The 18,938-nt window shown below is 46.6% G+C and overlaps 1 protein-coding gene across 4 annotated transcripts in view; it reads left to right on the top strand.

Annotated features, from left to right (window-relative positions):
- The window catches only part of LOC147707956 (importin subunit alpha-6), a 395,564-nt gene that overhangs the window by 159,552 nt on the left and 217,074 nt on the right, over nt 1-18,938 (top strand). For all 4 annotated transcript variants that reach the window (XM_086926751.1, XM_086926753.1, XM_086926754.1 and 1 more), the window contains exon 8: nt 1,455-1,554. In XM_086926751.1, the coding sequence (XP_086782877.1) occupies nt 1,455-1,554 (100 nt within the window). The remainder of the gene's footprint in view (nt 1-1,454; nt 1,555-18,938) is intronic.

Here is an 18,938-nt window from a genome sequence, read left to right as displayed (position 1 = left end):
CCCTGAAACAATGAGCAAGGGTGTTTTTATTCTGGAAATACCCACTAGCTCACAGAAATCTATTCCAAGATCCGAGCTCTTACACCATTAGTTGAGGAACACGATTTAACTCATTCCTGTTATGTCAATTTACTAACATTGAATACCGCTTTTTTTTCTTCAATAGGGACTATTATTACCATTTTTGTTTTGGGTAATCTCTTTGTAATAAGTTTGGAGTTTTTTCGAATGGCCCTCTTTTTTTAATCTGTTTAACTGTTACCGCATTATGTGTAGTTAGGCAGATGCATCTTTTTATACATTTCTAGGTTTGGCACAAGATGTGACCTTCGTTCTAATTTATATTTTGCTATGAAGTATCCACATTATAAGTGTGCTGCAGGACACATCCAGAAGTCAAGAACCCCTTCCGATAGAAAGCATCCCCATTGTGCACCGATGTCACTAGTGCTTAACCTCGAAGTATCTTCTGCGTTTTGTTTGTCAGAAATAGGTTTTGCTGACGAAACTGTGAAACTTATTCAAAAAGGTGTTACCAGAATAAATTCCAGTGAAATTATTTATTTATTTGAAGGTAATTTTTCTCAAAGTAATGTTGTGCTTCGCGAAGTATTGGGGGTATCCAGAGTACACATTTAAGCCTGAGAAACTTACATTTTGCACACCTCTAAAGGTAACCTTTATTGTGATTAAAACTGGTGTATTTAAGCTTTAGGAATAACATTCTTTAGAACATCACTTTTGTGTTTTTTAACAAATACCTAGAAGAAAATATGTAATTTAGAGTTCGCGTAATCTTTTTTCCTGACTAAAGCTAAGGGAGTTAAGTATATTAAAGTTGTTTGCCTTATTATATTGGTTCACCACTGCAAGCTGCTGAGCTGATATTGATGTGATTAGTTAAGGATAACATGGTAAACATGTTCTTGCCTGCAATTCATGTCATTTTGAAAATTGCCTTAAGATTATTTCATTATGAGACGTTAATAAGTAACACCTCTAAATATAAGTGCTGTTATGTGCAGGCTACGTTCAATTTAGTTCTCCTCTGACCGCCCTGAGGAAGGTCCTTTTGTCAGACTGAAACACACCATTTTGGTGGGGAGATGATCTTGACCTGTTATTTGATGCAATTGTCAGCAAGGAGCTTGATGGAAAATATCAACCAAATTGTACTATACTGATTCATCTGGCAGTGTTGTGCAGTCATTAAACAATGATGTAATTGATGGACGTGTCTCATATGCTGCTCTTGCCGTCTGCAGCAGGAAGACTGAGAAATTGTTAAACATTTTAGGAGGTGTGCAGTTGAAGATTGAGTTTTAAATACCGAATGTACTCTAGTGAGTTTCACTAGTCCTGTGTCTTTTTAAAATAATATCCCGTCATTAACAAAAGCTATTTCTTGATGTCCAAGTATTTCAAACTAGGTTTTCTGTTTTTTTTGTCAACAGGCTGCTGTCAAACGCAACTCGGCTGACGACAACTAGAAACGCAGTGTGGGCTCTTTCGAATCTGTGCAGAGGCAAGAATCCCCCTCCAGATTTTAGCAAGGTATGTCTAGAATCACATCCTCCTCCTCCTTATAACAAGGGTGTGCCTTACATCGACATAACTAGCAGTCTTCTATTGAGTAATTCATTTTTTCAAGTCATTGGTTTGCAAATTTTAATTATTCAAATTATTTGCCCATTTCTGATTACATTATTTTGAAATATAGTGGAAAACTCAAGCTTCATGTTATTTTAATGTTAAGAGTGCAAAGTGAAATAGCATTTTTTTTTATTTCAAATCTTTTTTATTTGAGAATACAAAAAATACAAAAAATACAAAAGATACAAGAATGCACAAAAAAAGAAAATACAAGTATGGCTCTCAGAAAAATGGGAGACAGAAAATAAAGCATGGATGGATACATATGGTACTGTCAATGGAATGATAATATGGCCAGGCTACAATAGCGCTTAAGAGATACATGAAGCAGATCCTTGATGGAGAATTGTCCTTTGAAAGCAATGTTCTTACCATCCATACATAATATAATGGAGCCGTAGAGCAGAGATAGGGGGAAAGGTGAGGGGGGGGCTAGGCAGCAGCAACATGACATGAAACAGTATGCATAGGGGAAGACTGCGAGCTCACAGCATTGGTGTAAATAATCAGCGTGCTGTCACAGGAGTGGTGTGAAACAGTTTGCCTAAGGCGGATCGTAGCAAAGTTCTAGTGAGTCAAGTAGGCTCCATAGTTTGGTGTGAGGTTTTCGCCAAGGGGATAAGTGGAGGACGTCATTATCAGCTCCCCTCAGGGACGCTAGCCATTCCTGCCAAATTTTGAAGGAAACATCGGAAGCACTCTTACATTTACTTAGGACGACCTTGCATGCAAGTGTGAACATGAGGTCCAGAAGGTGTCTGTTGTGGTCGCTTGTTATGTTCGGGTTGATCGCCCCCAGTACGACATATGTGAAGTCCCTGGGCGACCTATAGTGGAAGGTACGTTGGATATAGTTATAGATCTCATCCCAGAACATTTGGAGTAACGGGCAGTGGAAAAGCATATGTGCTAGATCACCCACTTGTGACTTGCAGTTCCAGCAGAGGGGATTATCTATGAGTTTGAGCTTGAAGAGTTTTTCTGGTGTCCAGTACGACCTGCTTATCTACCTAAATTTGGCCTGTGAGAGTATCGGGGATATTTTGTTGTAGAAAGGAGTAAGGTGGATTTTATCCCAGTCAAAAGTCATATTGGAAGAGTTAGGTTCATTTTCCCAGTCCCGTTCACACTTTCTATGTGCTTTCTGAGGCATAGGAGACAGGATCTTGTAGACTTTCGAAACCATATGACCTTTTGACATGAGCAGGATTAGTTTATTGCAAAGTGTAGGGTTATGTGGTGGGATGGCTCTGGCAGATAAAAGTGCTTTGAGGCGTAGGAATTTGTAAACATCGAGTGGTTGAAGATCAAGCCGTGTTTGTAAGGAGGCAAAAGTTAGAGGTGTGGGTCCTTCATAGATATCTTGCAGTAAGCTCAGTCCCTTCTTGGACCAGGTTTCCCAGAAAAGGAGTTGGCCTTCATCCTTTAAGGCCGGGTTAAACCAAAACGATGTTAAATTGGATTTGGAAAACTTTATTTTTGCTTTACAATGACTCTCTAGGTTGAGGAGAGCCCTTTTAGTGTTAAGGAATATATACTTGGAATAAGGGAAGGCTGTGGCATCCATAGTCATTATGGCGGGGAGCGGCAGATTGTTGATGATAGATTTTTCAACTTGGATCCATACAGGAGTATATTCCTGGTGATTATGGAACCAATTAGCTCCTTGCTTGCATAAATAGGCTGTCTGGTAACATCTAAAATTTGGTAAGATAACGCCCCCTCTGTCTTTTGGCAGTTGGAGTTTACGTGAGGAAATTCTTGGTTTCTTATCTTGCCACAGAAAAACATTAAAAATCTTATGTATCTTGGTGAGGAAGTCATGAGACAGTATCATGGGCAACATGCTTATTAAATAATTGACAAGTGGCGTGATCATCATTTTCAGAGTTTCCACTCTGCCCCACCAGGACAAAAATTTTGGGGACCAGCCGTCCAATAGTGAGGACATTTTTTATATAAGGCAAGCTCGTTAATTTTAAGAGTACTGATTAAGTCTTTCTCGTAATCAATTCCAAGGTATTTAAAGCTCTTTGTTTGCCAGTATAGTCCGGAATCACCCAGAATGCTCTTATCACCTATATTGTTAAGCAGTTTTACCTCCGTCTTGTCCTTATTAAGTTTATATCCTGACACTTCTGCAAATTCCGCAATAGAGGACATCAGGGGCGTGATTGCTAATTCCACGTTCTCGGAGACTACCAAAACATCATCGGCGTAAGCCGAAATTTTGACTGTGACACCTCCGAAACCTATGCCTTTAATTAGGTCGTTGTTTCGTAGAGAGTACAAGAAGGGCTCGATCGCTAGAAGGAAGAGTGAAGGAGAGAGGGGACAGCCTTGTCTTGTGCCTTGTTTTAGATCGAATGAACTCGAAAGGCATCCACCCGCCCTTACTCTTGCCGAAGGGTTAGAGTATAAGGCCATCACCCTTAGGATGAAATCGGATCCCAAATTAAATTTTTGTAGAGTGGCCTCTAGGTAGGCCCAGTCGACCTTGTCAAAGGCCTTCTCGGCATCTAAGGTCACGGCCACCGTGGGGGAGGTAGTCAATGTTGCTTTTTCTAAGATATGCGCGAGGGTTCGCGTGTTATCGCTGGATAGTCTGTTTTTGAGGACCCTACCTGTGATGGATGAACTAGTTGGGGCAGCACTTTTTGAATCCTTTCGGCCAAAATCATGGCATAGATCTTACAGTCGAGATTGATCGAGGATATCGGCCTATAGTTTTTCGGGGACGTGGGGTCCTTCCCGTCTTTTGGGAGAACAGCAATAATGGCCTCTGTAGAGGTGCCGTGGACTTGACCACTTGTGGCAAACTGCTCGTATAAATCTTTTAATGGCTCCGTTAGGACAGGTGAGAAGCTTTTATAGAACATTGCACTAAATCCATCAGGGCCCGGGGCTTTCCCAGTTTTGAGGGATTTAATGGCCTGGGTGATGTCTTCCAAGGATATGGGGCGATTGAGTTCGATTTGGTCGTTTGACGGAAGAGAAGGGAGTTTACAGTTATCAAGATAGTTCCCCAACTTGGATACATCAATGTCTCTGTTTTTACTGTATAGATCATTGTAGAAATCCTTAAAGATTTCAGCGATTTTGTTGGGGTCCGAATGTGTTGTCCCTAGCTTGTCAATAATACTCTTGATGGATGTTTGTTGTAGCTTGAATTTCAGGTAAGAGGCGAGGCTCTTACACGCTTTATTGGTGTGACACAGTCTGAAGTTTTTATGATGCTGAAGCCAAATTCCTGCTCTTTCGCTGATTATTTTGTTATATTCGTGTTTTTTGATCATTAAATCATTCAGAACCAAGGCATCTTTAGAATATATATGCCGTTTTTCTAATGCTGCTATCTCTTCTTCTAGCCGTGTTAGGGCGGAGTTAGCATCCCTATTCATGGCTGCTCTTATCTTAATTAACACCCCTCTTTCTTATCTTAATTAACACCCCTCTGACTTTCGTTTTAAGGGCCTCCCATCTTGTAAGGTCCGTGGTGTCCCCTTTTTTGTTATGAGCAAGATAATCAGTGATGGCCGTTTCTATTGCCGCCCTGTTTTCTGCCTTTTTTAATACTGCATTATTGAATCTCCATAGAGTCGACTTTTTAACCCTGTTGTGAACTGCCAGAGACATCGTGATGCATGAGTGGTCAGAAACTACACGCGGTTCAATGGAGGTGACTTCAATGTCCGCAGTGGAGTGAGCCAATGTGAGTAGATAGTCTTTGCATGAATATGAGCCGTGTGGTGGGGAGTAAAATTTATAATCTCTACCTGTTGGATTCATCCGTCTCCACGAGTCTACCAGATTGAAGCGCTTGCGGAGATTGAGGAGTGCTTTGTGTGAGTTGATTGATCGGAAGGGACAACGTGAATCCCTGTCAAGGATAGGGTCCATAGCGAGGTTTAGGTCACCAGCTAAAATATGGGTTACAGTGTCTGGTATCGTGTCAATGTGGGCACAGAGTTCCTTACAGAAACCTTGATCGTCTTTATTGGGCGCATAAACGTTGGTAACATAAAATTCTCTACCGTCTTTTGACAGTTTAGCTGAGACCCATCTACCCTTAGTGTCGGCAATGCTTTGCAGGACATCAATGTTAGCTCTTTTCGCAATAAGTGTGAGAACCCCGTTCTTTTTTCCCAAGGCATCAGACCCAATTGCTTCACTATACCATTTATTTTTCATAGAGTTAAATTGTGGCGATTCGATTTTAGTCTCCTGTAAAAGTATGATGTCACCCTTCTGCTTGTGTAAGTAGTCCAAGATTTTCCTCTTTTTGATTGGGTGGTTGATACCCTTAACGTTAAGCGATACTATCTTGATAGCCTGTCTATTTGTTGCCATGAGAGGGGAGTGAGTATGATATGTGAAACCTCATGTTATACCTAATGTAAGATATGTGGTGTGTTATATTCCTAACAGAGGTAGGGCCAAGGGACCACAATATGAATATATGAGTGTGCATGCACCCATGTTGAGCACCGTCTTCACTACTGAATTGTTGAACTTTGCTGCCGGGATATAGAGACAGAAGGGGAAGTGGAAGCAAAAACAAAGATGAAGACAAAGGAAAAATCATAAATAGTAATGTAACCAGGAAACCCCACCCTCCCCACCCATAACCCAAACCCACCCTCCCCACCCAGAAAGTACACTAAGGACATGGCGACCAGGGAGAAGCAACCATACCAGTTTCTCTCCTCCGTGGTGATTACATAATAACCTGCTTACATAAGCCAAAATTACAACTCAAACATAAATAGATAATAGGAACATTGGAACATTGGAACATCAGGAATATGTCCTAGGTACATCACCTCAAAATAGCATGCATAGCTAGCAATTCGGATTTTAATTGCATCAGGACATACACCAGGCGCTAAATACAACATCTCCGGACCCCTATCAGCACCAATTTAAGATGGAACATGCTGGTATTTCTATCTAAGCTAAGCCTGATGTCACAAATGGAACACTGAGCTAACTTGTGTGATAGTCGGTCAGTTCTGGTATTAGGTTTTTAATACGTCACCCAAAAGGCAAACTACACCTCTAGCAAACAGAAGATAATAAGTATATGATATTAAGTGCACAACATGTGACTTTGCGGGATATCTTGACAACTAGTGTACTGTTACGATACAATCCCCCATATACTTAAGCGTCCAACTTGTGTAAAAAGCACCTATAGGTTAAATAACAAGACTAGCGACCAGCTTTCGTGTTAGCATCCATTGCAACCATAACTAACCATAACCATTGCAACCATCGCGATCATTGCAGAGTGTTATCGTAGACACGCAGACACTTAATAAGTAAGAAAGAGTACGTCCTACCAAACCGCCCAGCCATGACTGTAACATAAGACAATGAAGTCAATGAAGATAAACATGTTTCTTGGAATGTGAACTAGGCAGCGGACTTCAAAACCATCACGGGGCCAAACCATGATCAACTGCCTTCTTATGATTGTCTATCAGATAGAAGGAACGTCATGCTGATTGTAGTGGGTTCGCGCATACACTGCGCCGAACAACGCTAATCACAGGGGCTAGGTGCCATCTGACCGAGTGTTCGCCGCAGTGGCAGTATCCATTGTTGAGTCCATTGTTGAGTCCTCAGGGCCATCGAGAAATTTCTTCACGTATGATGGATCCGTGAAGGTTTGCGGTACTCCGTGAATCATTACTCGAAAGCGTGCAGGGCCAACAAAGCCATATTGATATTCGAGTGAACGAAGCCGTGGTCGAAGGGCAAGGAAGTTTTTTCTCAAGATACCGTCTCCTTGCAATAATCCTGGGAAATGTATATTTTGTTGGTCTTCCATAGGATGTGATTATGTTTGCGCATGAACGCTAAGATTTGCTCCACGTGCTGGTACCTCAGAGGTTTACAGACAATCGGTCTAGGGCCTCTTTGTTGATGCGTGATACGACCAGGGACCCTGTGGGCTCGATCAACCTCCAGCGGAGTGTTAAAGGAAAGATTTGTGGCTTGAGGAAACCAGGACTCTAAGAAAGGTATGCACGAACCATCTTTATCTTCTGCTCCTTCCGGGATCCCAAATATACGCAGGTTCCCCCTTCGGTTCCTGTCTTCCAACTCCGAGAGGCGCCGTGACATGGATGATGCAGATAGTGAGAGGTCTTTAAGAGATTTGTTCACCTTCACCTCCGAGTCGTCAAGCTGGCTGATTCTGCATTCAGTTTCAGAAAGCCTTACATTAGTGTCTTTAATGTCTTGCCTTACTGCCGCAATTTCTTCCCTGGTAGATTTCGTTATATCGTGGACTTCAGCGAGTTTGAGGAGTATCGTGTCCAGCGTCGCGTTCATGTCCCGCGCCCCTTTGGTTGGTGAAATTGGATTCGGTGGTTCGGTCTTCAACCTTTTAAGGTTTTTTGCTTCCTTTTCCCCCATGGTTAGCGGTTGTTCTGCGGAGGCTCCAGGCACTCAGCAGTTGCGCCAGATAGCGGTAGTACCGGGATGAGACTTTGCGTGCCGTACGTTTGTTGGGCGCAGTTACGTTGTCAGCAAGCGTAGATTTGTGGTAGCCTATATGGTAAAAGCCTGGGGGTTGAGATAGTAGTTATGTTTATTCATCAGTGACCTTGCAGTTTGTAACCGTCAGCTAAATACTGCAGCATCGCAAATATCGCCACAGCCAATGACATAACACAGCATTCAGGAAGTGTTCCTATATATCTCAGACTGTAGGGGAGTGTACATTGCCCCTTCAGTATCAAATACCAGCATTAAGACCATCAGCAAACATTAGCAGAAAAGAATGTCCCAAGCGTCGGCCATCTTGGAGTCAGGCAAGGCAGAAGGTGGACACTTTCCTTCTTTCCATTAATTCCAGATACACAGAGCATCAAGCACATAGGTCAGCTTTGCAGCAGAGCAGGCAGAAAGCGGACTCGATCTTGAGCAGACACTCAGGGGCATTAAATAAGCATAAAGATCATGACAGCGTCCTGCAATTAAGGTACGGTGAGTCGGGTGCCCCGATGAAGCAGCATGCGCCTTGGCCGATGTATTTGTTTATCTGCAGTGTGTTTTAGGGTATTGCTCATCTGACGTGCCTTCCCCGCTGAATTCCGTATGCAGATCTCAAGAGCATTTGATACAGCCCCTTCGCGGGAACGGGCCGATGCAGCGAAGGGCGGCCGCCATTTTGCCTGCTCCTAAACGCGGTACCTGTAATTATCGGCAAAGTCCCAAGACCTCTAATTATCCCATTCAGTTGCACCTCGAGTGTGTCCGAGTGCGCGGGTCAGCAGTGAGGGTCGCGGGATTCCAGCGGTCGCACCGATGTAAATGTAAATGTACAGGAATTTATATAGCGCAAATCACCGAGCGGTTTCTAAGCGCTTGCTTAGGGAACCCGTTCTGGTATTCCCCTGTGAGATAACCCCGGCAGGGTATCTGCAAGGTGAAAGCCAGGCGCATCCCGCCGCGAGGGGGACCGATTGGTTGAGGGAATGTCCTGGTAGGTCAACGGTGCGGGCCGAGTCCCATGTCAGAGACCATGCGGCCACATCAGTCGATCATCATTTAGGCTTCCATGCACCGACCCTGATGTTCGGAGATCACCGTCAGGCTCTTGATGCGTACCGCCACCTCACTGCATCAATTGGAGTAGTCGGTAATCGCAGGAGAGCACCAGTTATACTTTTAAGATCTGCGCCACGGGAGGAGAGAAAGGCTTAAGCGGCCATCTTCTCCAGCAGCCAAACCAAGGGAAATGCGGAAAGGAGCCCCCCCCCTCTGGGTCCGGGCCCCCGCCTCCCGCTGAGGCCCAGCTGACAACGTGGGAGATCTCGCTGTGTGTGAAGTGGAGGAAAAGCGGCTTGAGGAACCGGTGGGTCCCGGCGGGGCCCCCGGGGGCAGAGAGCAACGTGTGACAGCCTAAAGATACAGGCGGCGGACTAAGTCGGGTGAACAGTGGGGGCAGGCGAGAGAGGGATCCTTGGCCCCCCCTCGGTGACGCTGGTTGTGGCCTCCCGCGCCTAGCACACAAGTGGAAGAGAGCACCTGGGTGGACCTTGGCCGGTGGAGACACTTTCGCCGGGAAGGTGGCTGAGGGGTCGGAGCCGCCCTTGACCGCTAGTATGCAGGCCATACAGACTTTGGCCACAACGCTGGAGTCCAAAATTGACAAGGTGGCGATCGAGTTGGCACTACAGCGGGCAGACCTCAATAAGACGTCGGAGAAAGCCACCCGGAATGCCACAGACGTTGGGGAGCTCCAGCGCACCACCAAACAGCTGCAGCAGCAGGTCCAGCATCAGACCCACCAGCAAAAGCTGACAACGGCACGACTGGAGGATTAGGACGGAAGGGCCCGAAGGAACAATATACGGGTGGTAGGCGTCCCAGAGAAAATGGAAGGGCCAAGTGTGGATCTATTCTTGGAGGACCTCATCCTAAAACATCTTCAACCCAAGCGACTCTCCAAGTTTTTTGTCATCGAGCGTGCGCACTGAGCACCGGTCCCCCCGTCTCGCCCAGGGGCACCCCCGGATACTCAACTTCCGAGATCGGGACGCATTTTGCAGACGGCACGCCAATATGGAGACCTTCAGATCGATAATGCTGTGATTCAGTTCTTTCCTGATTTCACTTTCAAGGTCCAGCAGGAACGCCGCTCGTTTGACCAAGCATGTGGCCTCAAATACATGATGTTCTTCCCGGCACGCCTCAAGATCTTGGCCAATGGCAAATTCTTCTTCTTTACTTCCCCGCAGGATGCCATGACATGGATCGAAGAAACTGAGCAACCCTCGAATGGCCCGCGGCGGGAGGGAGGATGGAGAAACACGGGGGCCCAGTCCTCAGCATCGTCACTGGCTTCAGTGGGAGGCGAACTTCGGGCGTAAGGCGTTACATGAACGCCGGACAGAGATGGAACACACAGCTTGTCTGCCTCGCCGGACATTGGATGATTCGGATGGGTGAGGCCTAATTAGAGAGTATAGTTGGTCAACATGCCTGTTTGATGGTCTCCTATATGGGACTGATAGCTGCTGCATAATGGACATGCGGCGACTTGCCTGAGAGGGGGGCGCCATGCCCACGGCGGCTATGTGGTAAAGTACTGTGGGTGTGATGGGGGGCTTCCGTTGGTGGGAACTGCATATTGTATTATGTTTGCATCTGAACACGCAGGTATGGAGAGGTGGTTCGGGCTTGTGGAATGGAGCCGGGTAGCACCTTCGGGCTGGCTATCTGAGTGCCACATCTGCCCCTACGTTTTGCGTTGACTGGGCGACAGGCGCTCTGCTTGTTGGGGTATGTCGGGCCCGTTTGGCCTGCGAAGCAGGGTAGCAGGGTGGGGGATCCGGGGGTTGTGGGGGGAGGGGGATGCACGTTTATTAGTGGCATTAATGCTGAGTTACGACAAAGTTCTTTTGGCTCCAGAGGCACGGGTGGTGGGGAGTGAAGGAGTGTGGGTACTCCCAGTGCAGGTTGTGCTGATTTATATTTATGATGCATAAGTCTAAGGCACAGAAAATCACTGTGTTATCCTGGAATGTTAATGGCTTGCGAAATAAGATTAAACGCACCATGGTTCTGCAATATCTGCATAGGCACGTCCCTGATGTAGTCTTGCTTCAATAAATACATCTGATAGGGAATCACTACAAGGCCCTAAATATATTTGGTTACACGCTGAGGGTGCACATCGGCTTTAACACAGGCTCGAGGGGTGCTGGGATCCTAATAAAAAATTCCCTTCCACTGGTGGTTGGACAACATTGGGTGGATCCCCTAGGGCGGTTCGCAGCTATCACTGGACAATGGGAGGGTTTGACTCTAAATATTTGTTCACACTATGTTCCTCCGAGGTTTCATGGCACCACCCTTCCTGATATTGGGAAACTGCTCCTAGACATGCCGACTGGTATCCTGCTCCTAGGGAGGGACATGAATGATGTTATGGTAGAGGACATTGATAGGTCACCGGGTCCGTCACCCAGAGGGAGGGTGAGCCACCTCAGAGATTTTGTGCAGGCGATGGGTTTGGTAGACGCACAACCTCCACACTCGACAATATACACATATATCTGCGGCACATGGGTCGGGATCCAGACTGGATTATTTATTCACACAGGTAGGGGGCAATGACTCCGTCCACGGTGGGTGCCATAAGGCTAGAGGCATCTCGGACCATTCCCCAGTGGAGGTGCAGTTACAGGGCCCTGGGAGGGATTGGAGTGCTCCCCCGAGACTGGATACTTTCTTGTTCAGATACCAAGAGTTCCAGGCACAGTTCCGCGAGCAGGTGGACCAATACTTTACGGACAACATCTGCTCAGTTCAGTCGCACAGCATAGTCTGAGAGGCCTACAAGACTGTAGTCAGGGACTTCGTGCAAGCGGAGGCGGGCAAACGGAGGAAGGAGAAAAGTGCGCAGATCGATAGACTGGAATTGGAGTATCAGGAATTAGAGAAGGAAAGGAGGAAACACGAGAGCAACAGCAAGATAGGCGACATAAATTGCGACTCCTGGAGAAAGAAAGAAATGACGTGCTGGCTGATCAGGCGAGATCGCGAGCACTAGCTACCCAGCGGCGGGTGTATGATCTAGGTGACAAGGCCAACCAAATGATAGCCTGGCTGGAGAAGAGAGTAAGGGAGCGAAACTGGGTGCCTGGGATTCGCACACAAACGGGGACGATACAGACCACGAGTGTGGGCATAGCGGAGAAGTTCGCTTGCTACTACAAAACGGTCTATCGGTCCCACACCCAGCGGACTGAACGGGAATTTGAGGATTTTCTGGCCCCTTTGCAGATGCCCACACTGGAGCCAGCAGACAGGGACATTCTAGACTCCGACATCACAGTGGCAGAAATAGAACATGCCATGGGTGACTTACAGGCGGGGAAGGCGCAGGGACCCAACGAGTTCCCTGCGGAAGTGTTTAGATGTGTTTCTAGCAAAATCGCGCCCCATATGCTGCGCATGTATAATGAAGCCCAACAGGAGGGACGGCTGACAAAGGATCTCAGATCAGCTACGATTGTAGTGATCCACAAATCCGGTAAACCACAGGACCTGTGCAGCTCTTACAGGCACATATCTCTCCTCAATTTCGAAACAAAAGTCCTGGACAAGATTCTAGCCACCAGGCTGGGGGCGGCGGTACAATCCCTGATTCACCCGGACCAGTTGGGCTTTATGCCACACAGAAGCATGCGGCTCAATTTGCAACGTCTGTATGGGGTGATACAGATGACATTGGCCCGACCGACCGAACCGGCGGCCCTACTATCGCTAGACGCCCATATGGCCTTTGATAGCATGGAATGGCATTACATCAACGCGGTCTTGGCCCGGATGGGGTTTGGTGACAAATTCTGAACCACTGGCGAGGGTCAGAGTTAACAGTGCCTTGTCCAGGGAGTTTCAACTAGAGCAGGGCACGAGGCAGGGCTGCCCACTCTCCCCAACCCTCTTTGCCTTGGCCCTGGAGCCATTGGCAACATGGGTGCGAACGGACCCACTAGTGTGAGGCATAGATCTGGGGGGAGGTTGTGAGGAGCGTATTTTATTATATGCTGACGACGTTCTACTGTACGTCCAGCGACCAGATGCTTCCATTCAGAGATTGCTGGAGATTCTCCATAGGCTTGGTACCTTCTCAGGTTATCGAATAAACTGGGAGAAGTCCCTGGGCCATGTGTTGGCGGGCCCAACGTCGAGCTAGGCGAATGAGTGGGGAGGACTTGTATGGAGGGAGGTCTTTCGGTATCTGGGGATCTGGATAACGAATACGGAGACAGAGTATATGCGTCTGAACGTAACAGCTCAGTTGGAGCAACTGCGTGGCGACGTCGTACACTGGAAGACCCTCCCGCTTTCCCTGATGGGCCGTGCGGTCTTATTTAAGATGGTGGCCCACCCCCGTCTGCTTTATGCGCTGCAAAGCGCGCCATTCGTGATACCGGAGCAGTTCTTCTGAGCGGTTGAGTCGGAGCAGACCTCTTTGTTATGGAGTGGGGTTTGTCCGAGGATAGCTCTCAAGAAGGTGCAGAGAGGGGTGTACGAGGGAGAGGCTCGCAGTCCCGCATGTTCGTCTGTAGTATTGGGCGACCCAGCTAGTCAATGTTAATGGTTGGGTGTTTGCTCCTGTGGAGGAGCCGGCATACCGGGTGGACCGCATGGTCTTCGGGGGTGAGACCTACCTGGCTGCCCTCTACAACAGAGGCGGATGCAGCAGGACTCTCCCGCCTCAAATGACTGTAGTGGTGGGGGTGTGGAAAAGAGCAATGGAATTGCTGGGATGGGGGGTGAAGCTCACAGCCCAGACCCCCTTATGGGCCGGGAACTTTCTTCCGGTGGTGGCCAAGTTGCAAGGCCTTCGCGCATGGAACCTTATAGGTATGGATAGACTGGGGACCTCTGCAAGAGAGGAGATATGGTGGAATTTGCATCCCTACAGGCGGAATTTCAGATGAGGAACAGAGAGTTCCTGCACTATCAACAGATTCGACATGCCATCTATGAACATTTGAGGAGGGGGAACAACTACCAGACTATGCTCCACTTGAGGGCAGGTTGTTGATGGATCCAATGATAGATAAAGCAATCTCCCTCACATACAAAAAACTTAACAATAATCTAACTGATCTCCTGAGTCCTCTGAGGGAGAAATGGGAAGCAGAAATAGGGTTATTGGAAGATTATGACTGGAGGGAGTCACTGCAAGGCCCGTGGGAGGTGGCGATTCGAGCTCGGTTCAGGCTAATCCAGCTTCGCATTTTACATCACTCTTACACCCCGCGCATGACAAAATATCGGATATGTTACGTAAATTCGAAATTTTGCTTGAGGGGGTGTGGGGAAGAGGGCTTGTTTTTCCACATATTGTGGGATTGTGCATAGATTAGGGCCTATTGGTCCAGATTGTCTGATATCATGGCGGAGGTGGTGGGGGCAGAGGTCCCGCTAGATGCTCGATGGCATATCCTAGGGGTTACAAGTGATATTACATGGCCGAAAGGTGATAGGATTTGGTTGGCTCTAGCAAGCATGGTTGCAAAACGAAATATAGCAAGACTCTGGGGGAGTGAGGTTGTGCCCACAGTGGAGGGATAGGAGCAGGACCTTGATTGGTGCCAAAGGGCTGAGAGAGTCATTTATAAGAGTAGAGGGTGCCCTAAGAAATGGGAGAAAGTGTGGGGGCATGGAGGCAGTACAGAGGGGAATCAGTGGACTCCCAGGCAGTGTCGGAGTTATATTAGCAGTTGAAATATGCTCCTGATACATGTTCCTTACTTGAGGGGGAGGGGGGATTGATGGGCTGTGCAGTGGGGGGAGGACGGGTATGGGTGGGGTGTTGTAAATCAGCTCGCCAGGATATCCATTCAGTAAAGTCTCACTGGCAAAGAACCCAGAGACATCATTGTTAGCGTTGGGAGGTATACATGGGGTTTGATCTTTCAATGCAGGCCATATTGTTGACATGTAAACGTAAGTTGTGGTGTCTTTTATGTATCAATGTCTTACTGCTGCTGACCACTGTGCGATTCTCTGGAGCATGTGTTTATAATAAAAAGATTTTTAAAAAAAGTAAATAGTTGAATGATGCTCCATAGATAGACATTGCAGCCTGAGTGGACCCATTCAAACTATATAAATAAGACCTTAACTTAGCAGTAAGGTCCCTCCCTCCTGGTGGAAGCTGAGCTTGCCACTGACTCATAACTGGACTATGAACTGGTGATTAAAGCGTCAAAAGACTGACACTGTATGATTTGTTCCTCATCATGAGAGGTTTTAAGCAAGGAAGTTGGGTCTTTGATTTAGCACAAGGATGTGAAAGAAAGCCCTAGTGTTCAGTACTATCGACAAGCAGTGGGAACGGAAAATTCATGAAAATGAAGCAACACCCACAATGTTCACACCTGTCACAGGGTGCCCCTTCGTGAGCCATAGGCCTCTGGAAACCCAGTACCAAAAGCTCTAGTGATCATGGAAGAGGCAGTTTCTAAAGCTGTTACGTAAGGTGATAGGAAAACCACAATAAAAGAGATCTCCGTTCAATGACCTGGGATTGTTGCAGATTGTCTCTTGTTTCCAGTAGTTTGAGCAAGAGTGCCTTTTTGCAATAGGGTTGTAGTTGTATTTGTTCTTGCATATTGTGTATTGCATATTGTTTATAGACTTAATGCAAGAAGGTTTGAGCTCCTGAGGGAAAATTATATTTGTGAGTGAGCTGTTGATAATGATCCTGCTAATGAATTCCATATAATTAGAAAGAAGGATGTCATTAAAGATTCCGTGGTGGACCAGGATCACTCGGGTAGCCTGACATGCAGCACTGTGTTGCAAGTTATCCACATTCCGCTGCTCAGCGCGTTGAGAGAGAGAGAGAGAGAGAGAGACACGCCCGGCTCCAGGAATTTTTATTTGGGTGGGCCAAGGGTGCATTTGGGTCGGCCACTGCAGGCTCGATTTGTCGGATATATGTCTAGGCAGACCTGCCTCCTTTATCTCTTCTTAGTCTTACAATGCCCAGTAAATCGCACTCTTTTCCACATCTCTTTCTAAATATTATCACTCTCAAAAGTGTTTTTTCCATGTAATGTTCCTTTGATGGGAAGAGGTGGTTTCTGAGGTGGGAGTATCAGGCAAGTGACACTTCACGGGCTTCCTCTGTGGGAGCCTTCAAGGAGAATCCCTCTTCATACCTACCTCCACCTGACCCTGAACTCTGCAACACACTCCCTTACAGGCTTGATTATACCCACTCCTCTCCAATGCACCTTATCTCACAGCTGACCTTGAGCCCCAACCCCATATCAGGCACCATCGGTCTCCACTTTTATTTTTCCCGGTAAAAACATTAGTAAAATCACCTTCAAACTTAAAACATTGAATATAGCAGTAAATATAATTAGCACACACTTAAAAGTATGTTCCACAGTAGCCCTTATGACCCGACTGCTAATTAAATAAACAAAAGCAGAAAGGCAATGACAGGGCTGGCTTCAGCGCTGATGCGAAAGTCTTTTTTGGCGACGCACCAATAACCTCTTTCTCCGTAAATACCTTTACTACCACCTTCCAACAGTGCCCCTCATCCCTCCATGGCCCCCCCTATTGACCTCCTTGGATTCCCTCACTGCCACGCCACATGCCACAAGTGCCCCTCATCTCACCCTAACCCCTCCCCCTTATGACCGTCTCCTCGGATTCCCTCACTGCCACCCTCCATCAGTGACCCTCATCTCTCTGTAGCCCCTCCCCCTTATGATCTCCTCCTCAGACTCCTCACTTCCTCCTCAGACTCCTCACTACCACCCTCCAACAGTGCCCCTCATCTCTCCCTAGCTCCCCCCTCCACCCCATCACCTCTTCCTCAGATTCCCTCACTGCCACCCTCCAACAGTGCCCCTCATCCCTCCATGGCCCCCCCTATTGACCTCTTCCTCAGACTCCCTCACTACCACCCGCCACCAGTGCCCCTCATCTCTCCCTAGTTTCCCCCTCCTCCCCATAACCTCTTCCTCGGATTCTCTCACTGCCAACCTCCATCAATGCCCCATATCTCTCTGTAGCCCCTCCCCCTCATGACCTCCTCCTCAGACTCCCTCACTACCACACTCCACCAGTGCCCCTCATCTCTCCGTCGCCTCCCCATGGACCTCCTCCTCTGATTCCCTCACTGCCACCCTCCTCCATTGCCCTCATCTCTACGTAGCACCACTCTCATATGCATTTAATTTGTTGTATAGCGCTACTCATATCAGTGTAGTGTTTGTCAGTACTTTACACCACGCACACATTATACAGAGACAATGAATCATACAAGTATGTAAATCAGTCTACAGGGAATGTCACATTAGCCAATGAGGATTACAAGGTGTAGGAATCACGTCATCCATACTGGTGGGCAGTATATTTTAAAAGGGTTTGGTCTGGGGAAACACAACCTTAGGATTTAAAAAAAAATCCACGGGGTCAGTTTTACTGATAAAAATGTATATCTGCCCAAGCATACTCATTTTAGCAACATTAGAATAATGAAAGACTGAGGAAGTTCTAACTATATCACAAAACAAAAAAAGCAAAGTTCTAACTATACTATTCATGTTTGTATGCAGCTCTTTGGTGACAATTCATTGGTCACTGTCCTATGTTAGGATTGTAACTTCTGTACTGCAAGTAACACAAGGATCTCTGTGACAGAGGCCGTAATCCACTGAGTTTCCACATAAAAAACAGTTCATCTGCATTTAAAAACTTCTAACCGACAAATGATTGCTCTCCAGCAGGATCATTAATCCCCAGCGTTATCTGGGCATTTTGTATTGTCTAATTGTTGTCCTGCATCAGCCATGATAACGATAAAAACTGTTCAAATTATGTGCACATGAAGTATGTGTGGTTCTGGGCTTGTGCAGATTTTTTTTTTTTTTGTAAGACCTTTATTGCACATTTGTTGTTATGAACACAGCATTGCGCCTACAACCTTAGAGGCCGGCTGCATCAATCACAGGTGTCTTATAGTACCTTTCGGAGTTACACAGCCCTTCAGCCGACAACCATAGGTCCGGCGACGTGTTATAGGTAACATATGCAGATTATACTTTTAGTCATATAATAGTTGTTGTCTTACATTGTTTTTAAACTTTTTGATTTGTATAATAAAGTAAAACAACAAAAGGAAAAAGGAAAGTAACATCAACCACTGCACCACAGCATTCTCCCTCCCATCACCTGTACTATGATATCATTAAGCTTCGAACATCCTGACATACATGTTGTCTGCACTTCACTCACTTTGATCCGGCGACATTAAGATAATCAAGTAGATAAACCCAATAGTCTTTGGGCGTGATCTGGCCGGAAGTTCTTCTTCATATGTTGCCAATGTGTCTCTACAATAAACTAGGTCCTCTAACCAGAGCCGTACCGTCGGACACCTTCTGCCGTTCCAATGGAGTGAGACCCTGCGCTTAGCCATCAGTAGAGCAATAACACAAAATTTTCTCTTCTTTGCTCTCACCTGAGGGACAAGGCCCAGTAGACACACACGCATCGTACAGTCAATTTGTGTCTCCAGCATTATACTGAGTGCTTTCGTCACCTGCACCCAGTAGTCTGCAACTTTCGGGCAATGCCATGCTAGGTGAACAAAGTCAGCATCTTCCTGCCTGCAGCGCTTACACCTAGAATCTGCACTTAGACATATCTATGGAGCCTATGTGGCGTATAATATACTTGATGTAAATACTTGTAGTGAATTATTCTCAAATTCCCATTGG

Source organism: Lissotriton vulgaris, chromosome 6 (assembly GCF_964263255.1).
Source record: "Lissotriton vulgaris chromosome 6, aLisVul1.2, whole genome shotgun sequence".
Taxonomy (NCBI): Eukaryota; Metazoa; Chordata; class Amphibia; order Caudata; family Salamandridae; genus Lissotriton; species Lissotriton vulgaris.
This window is presented reverse-complemented; position numbering and strand designations above follow the sequence as displayed.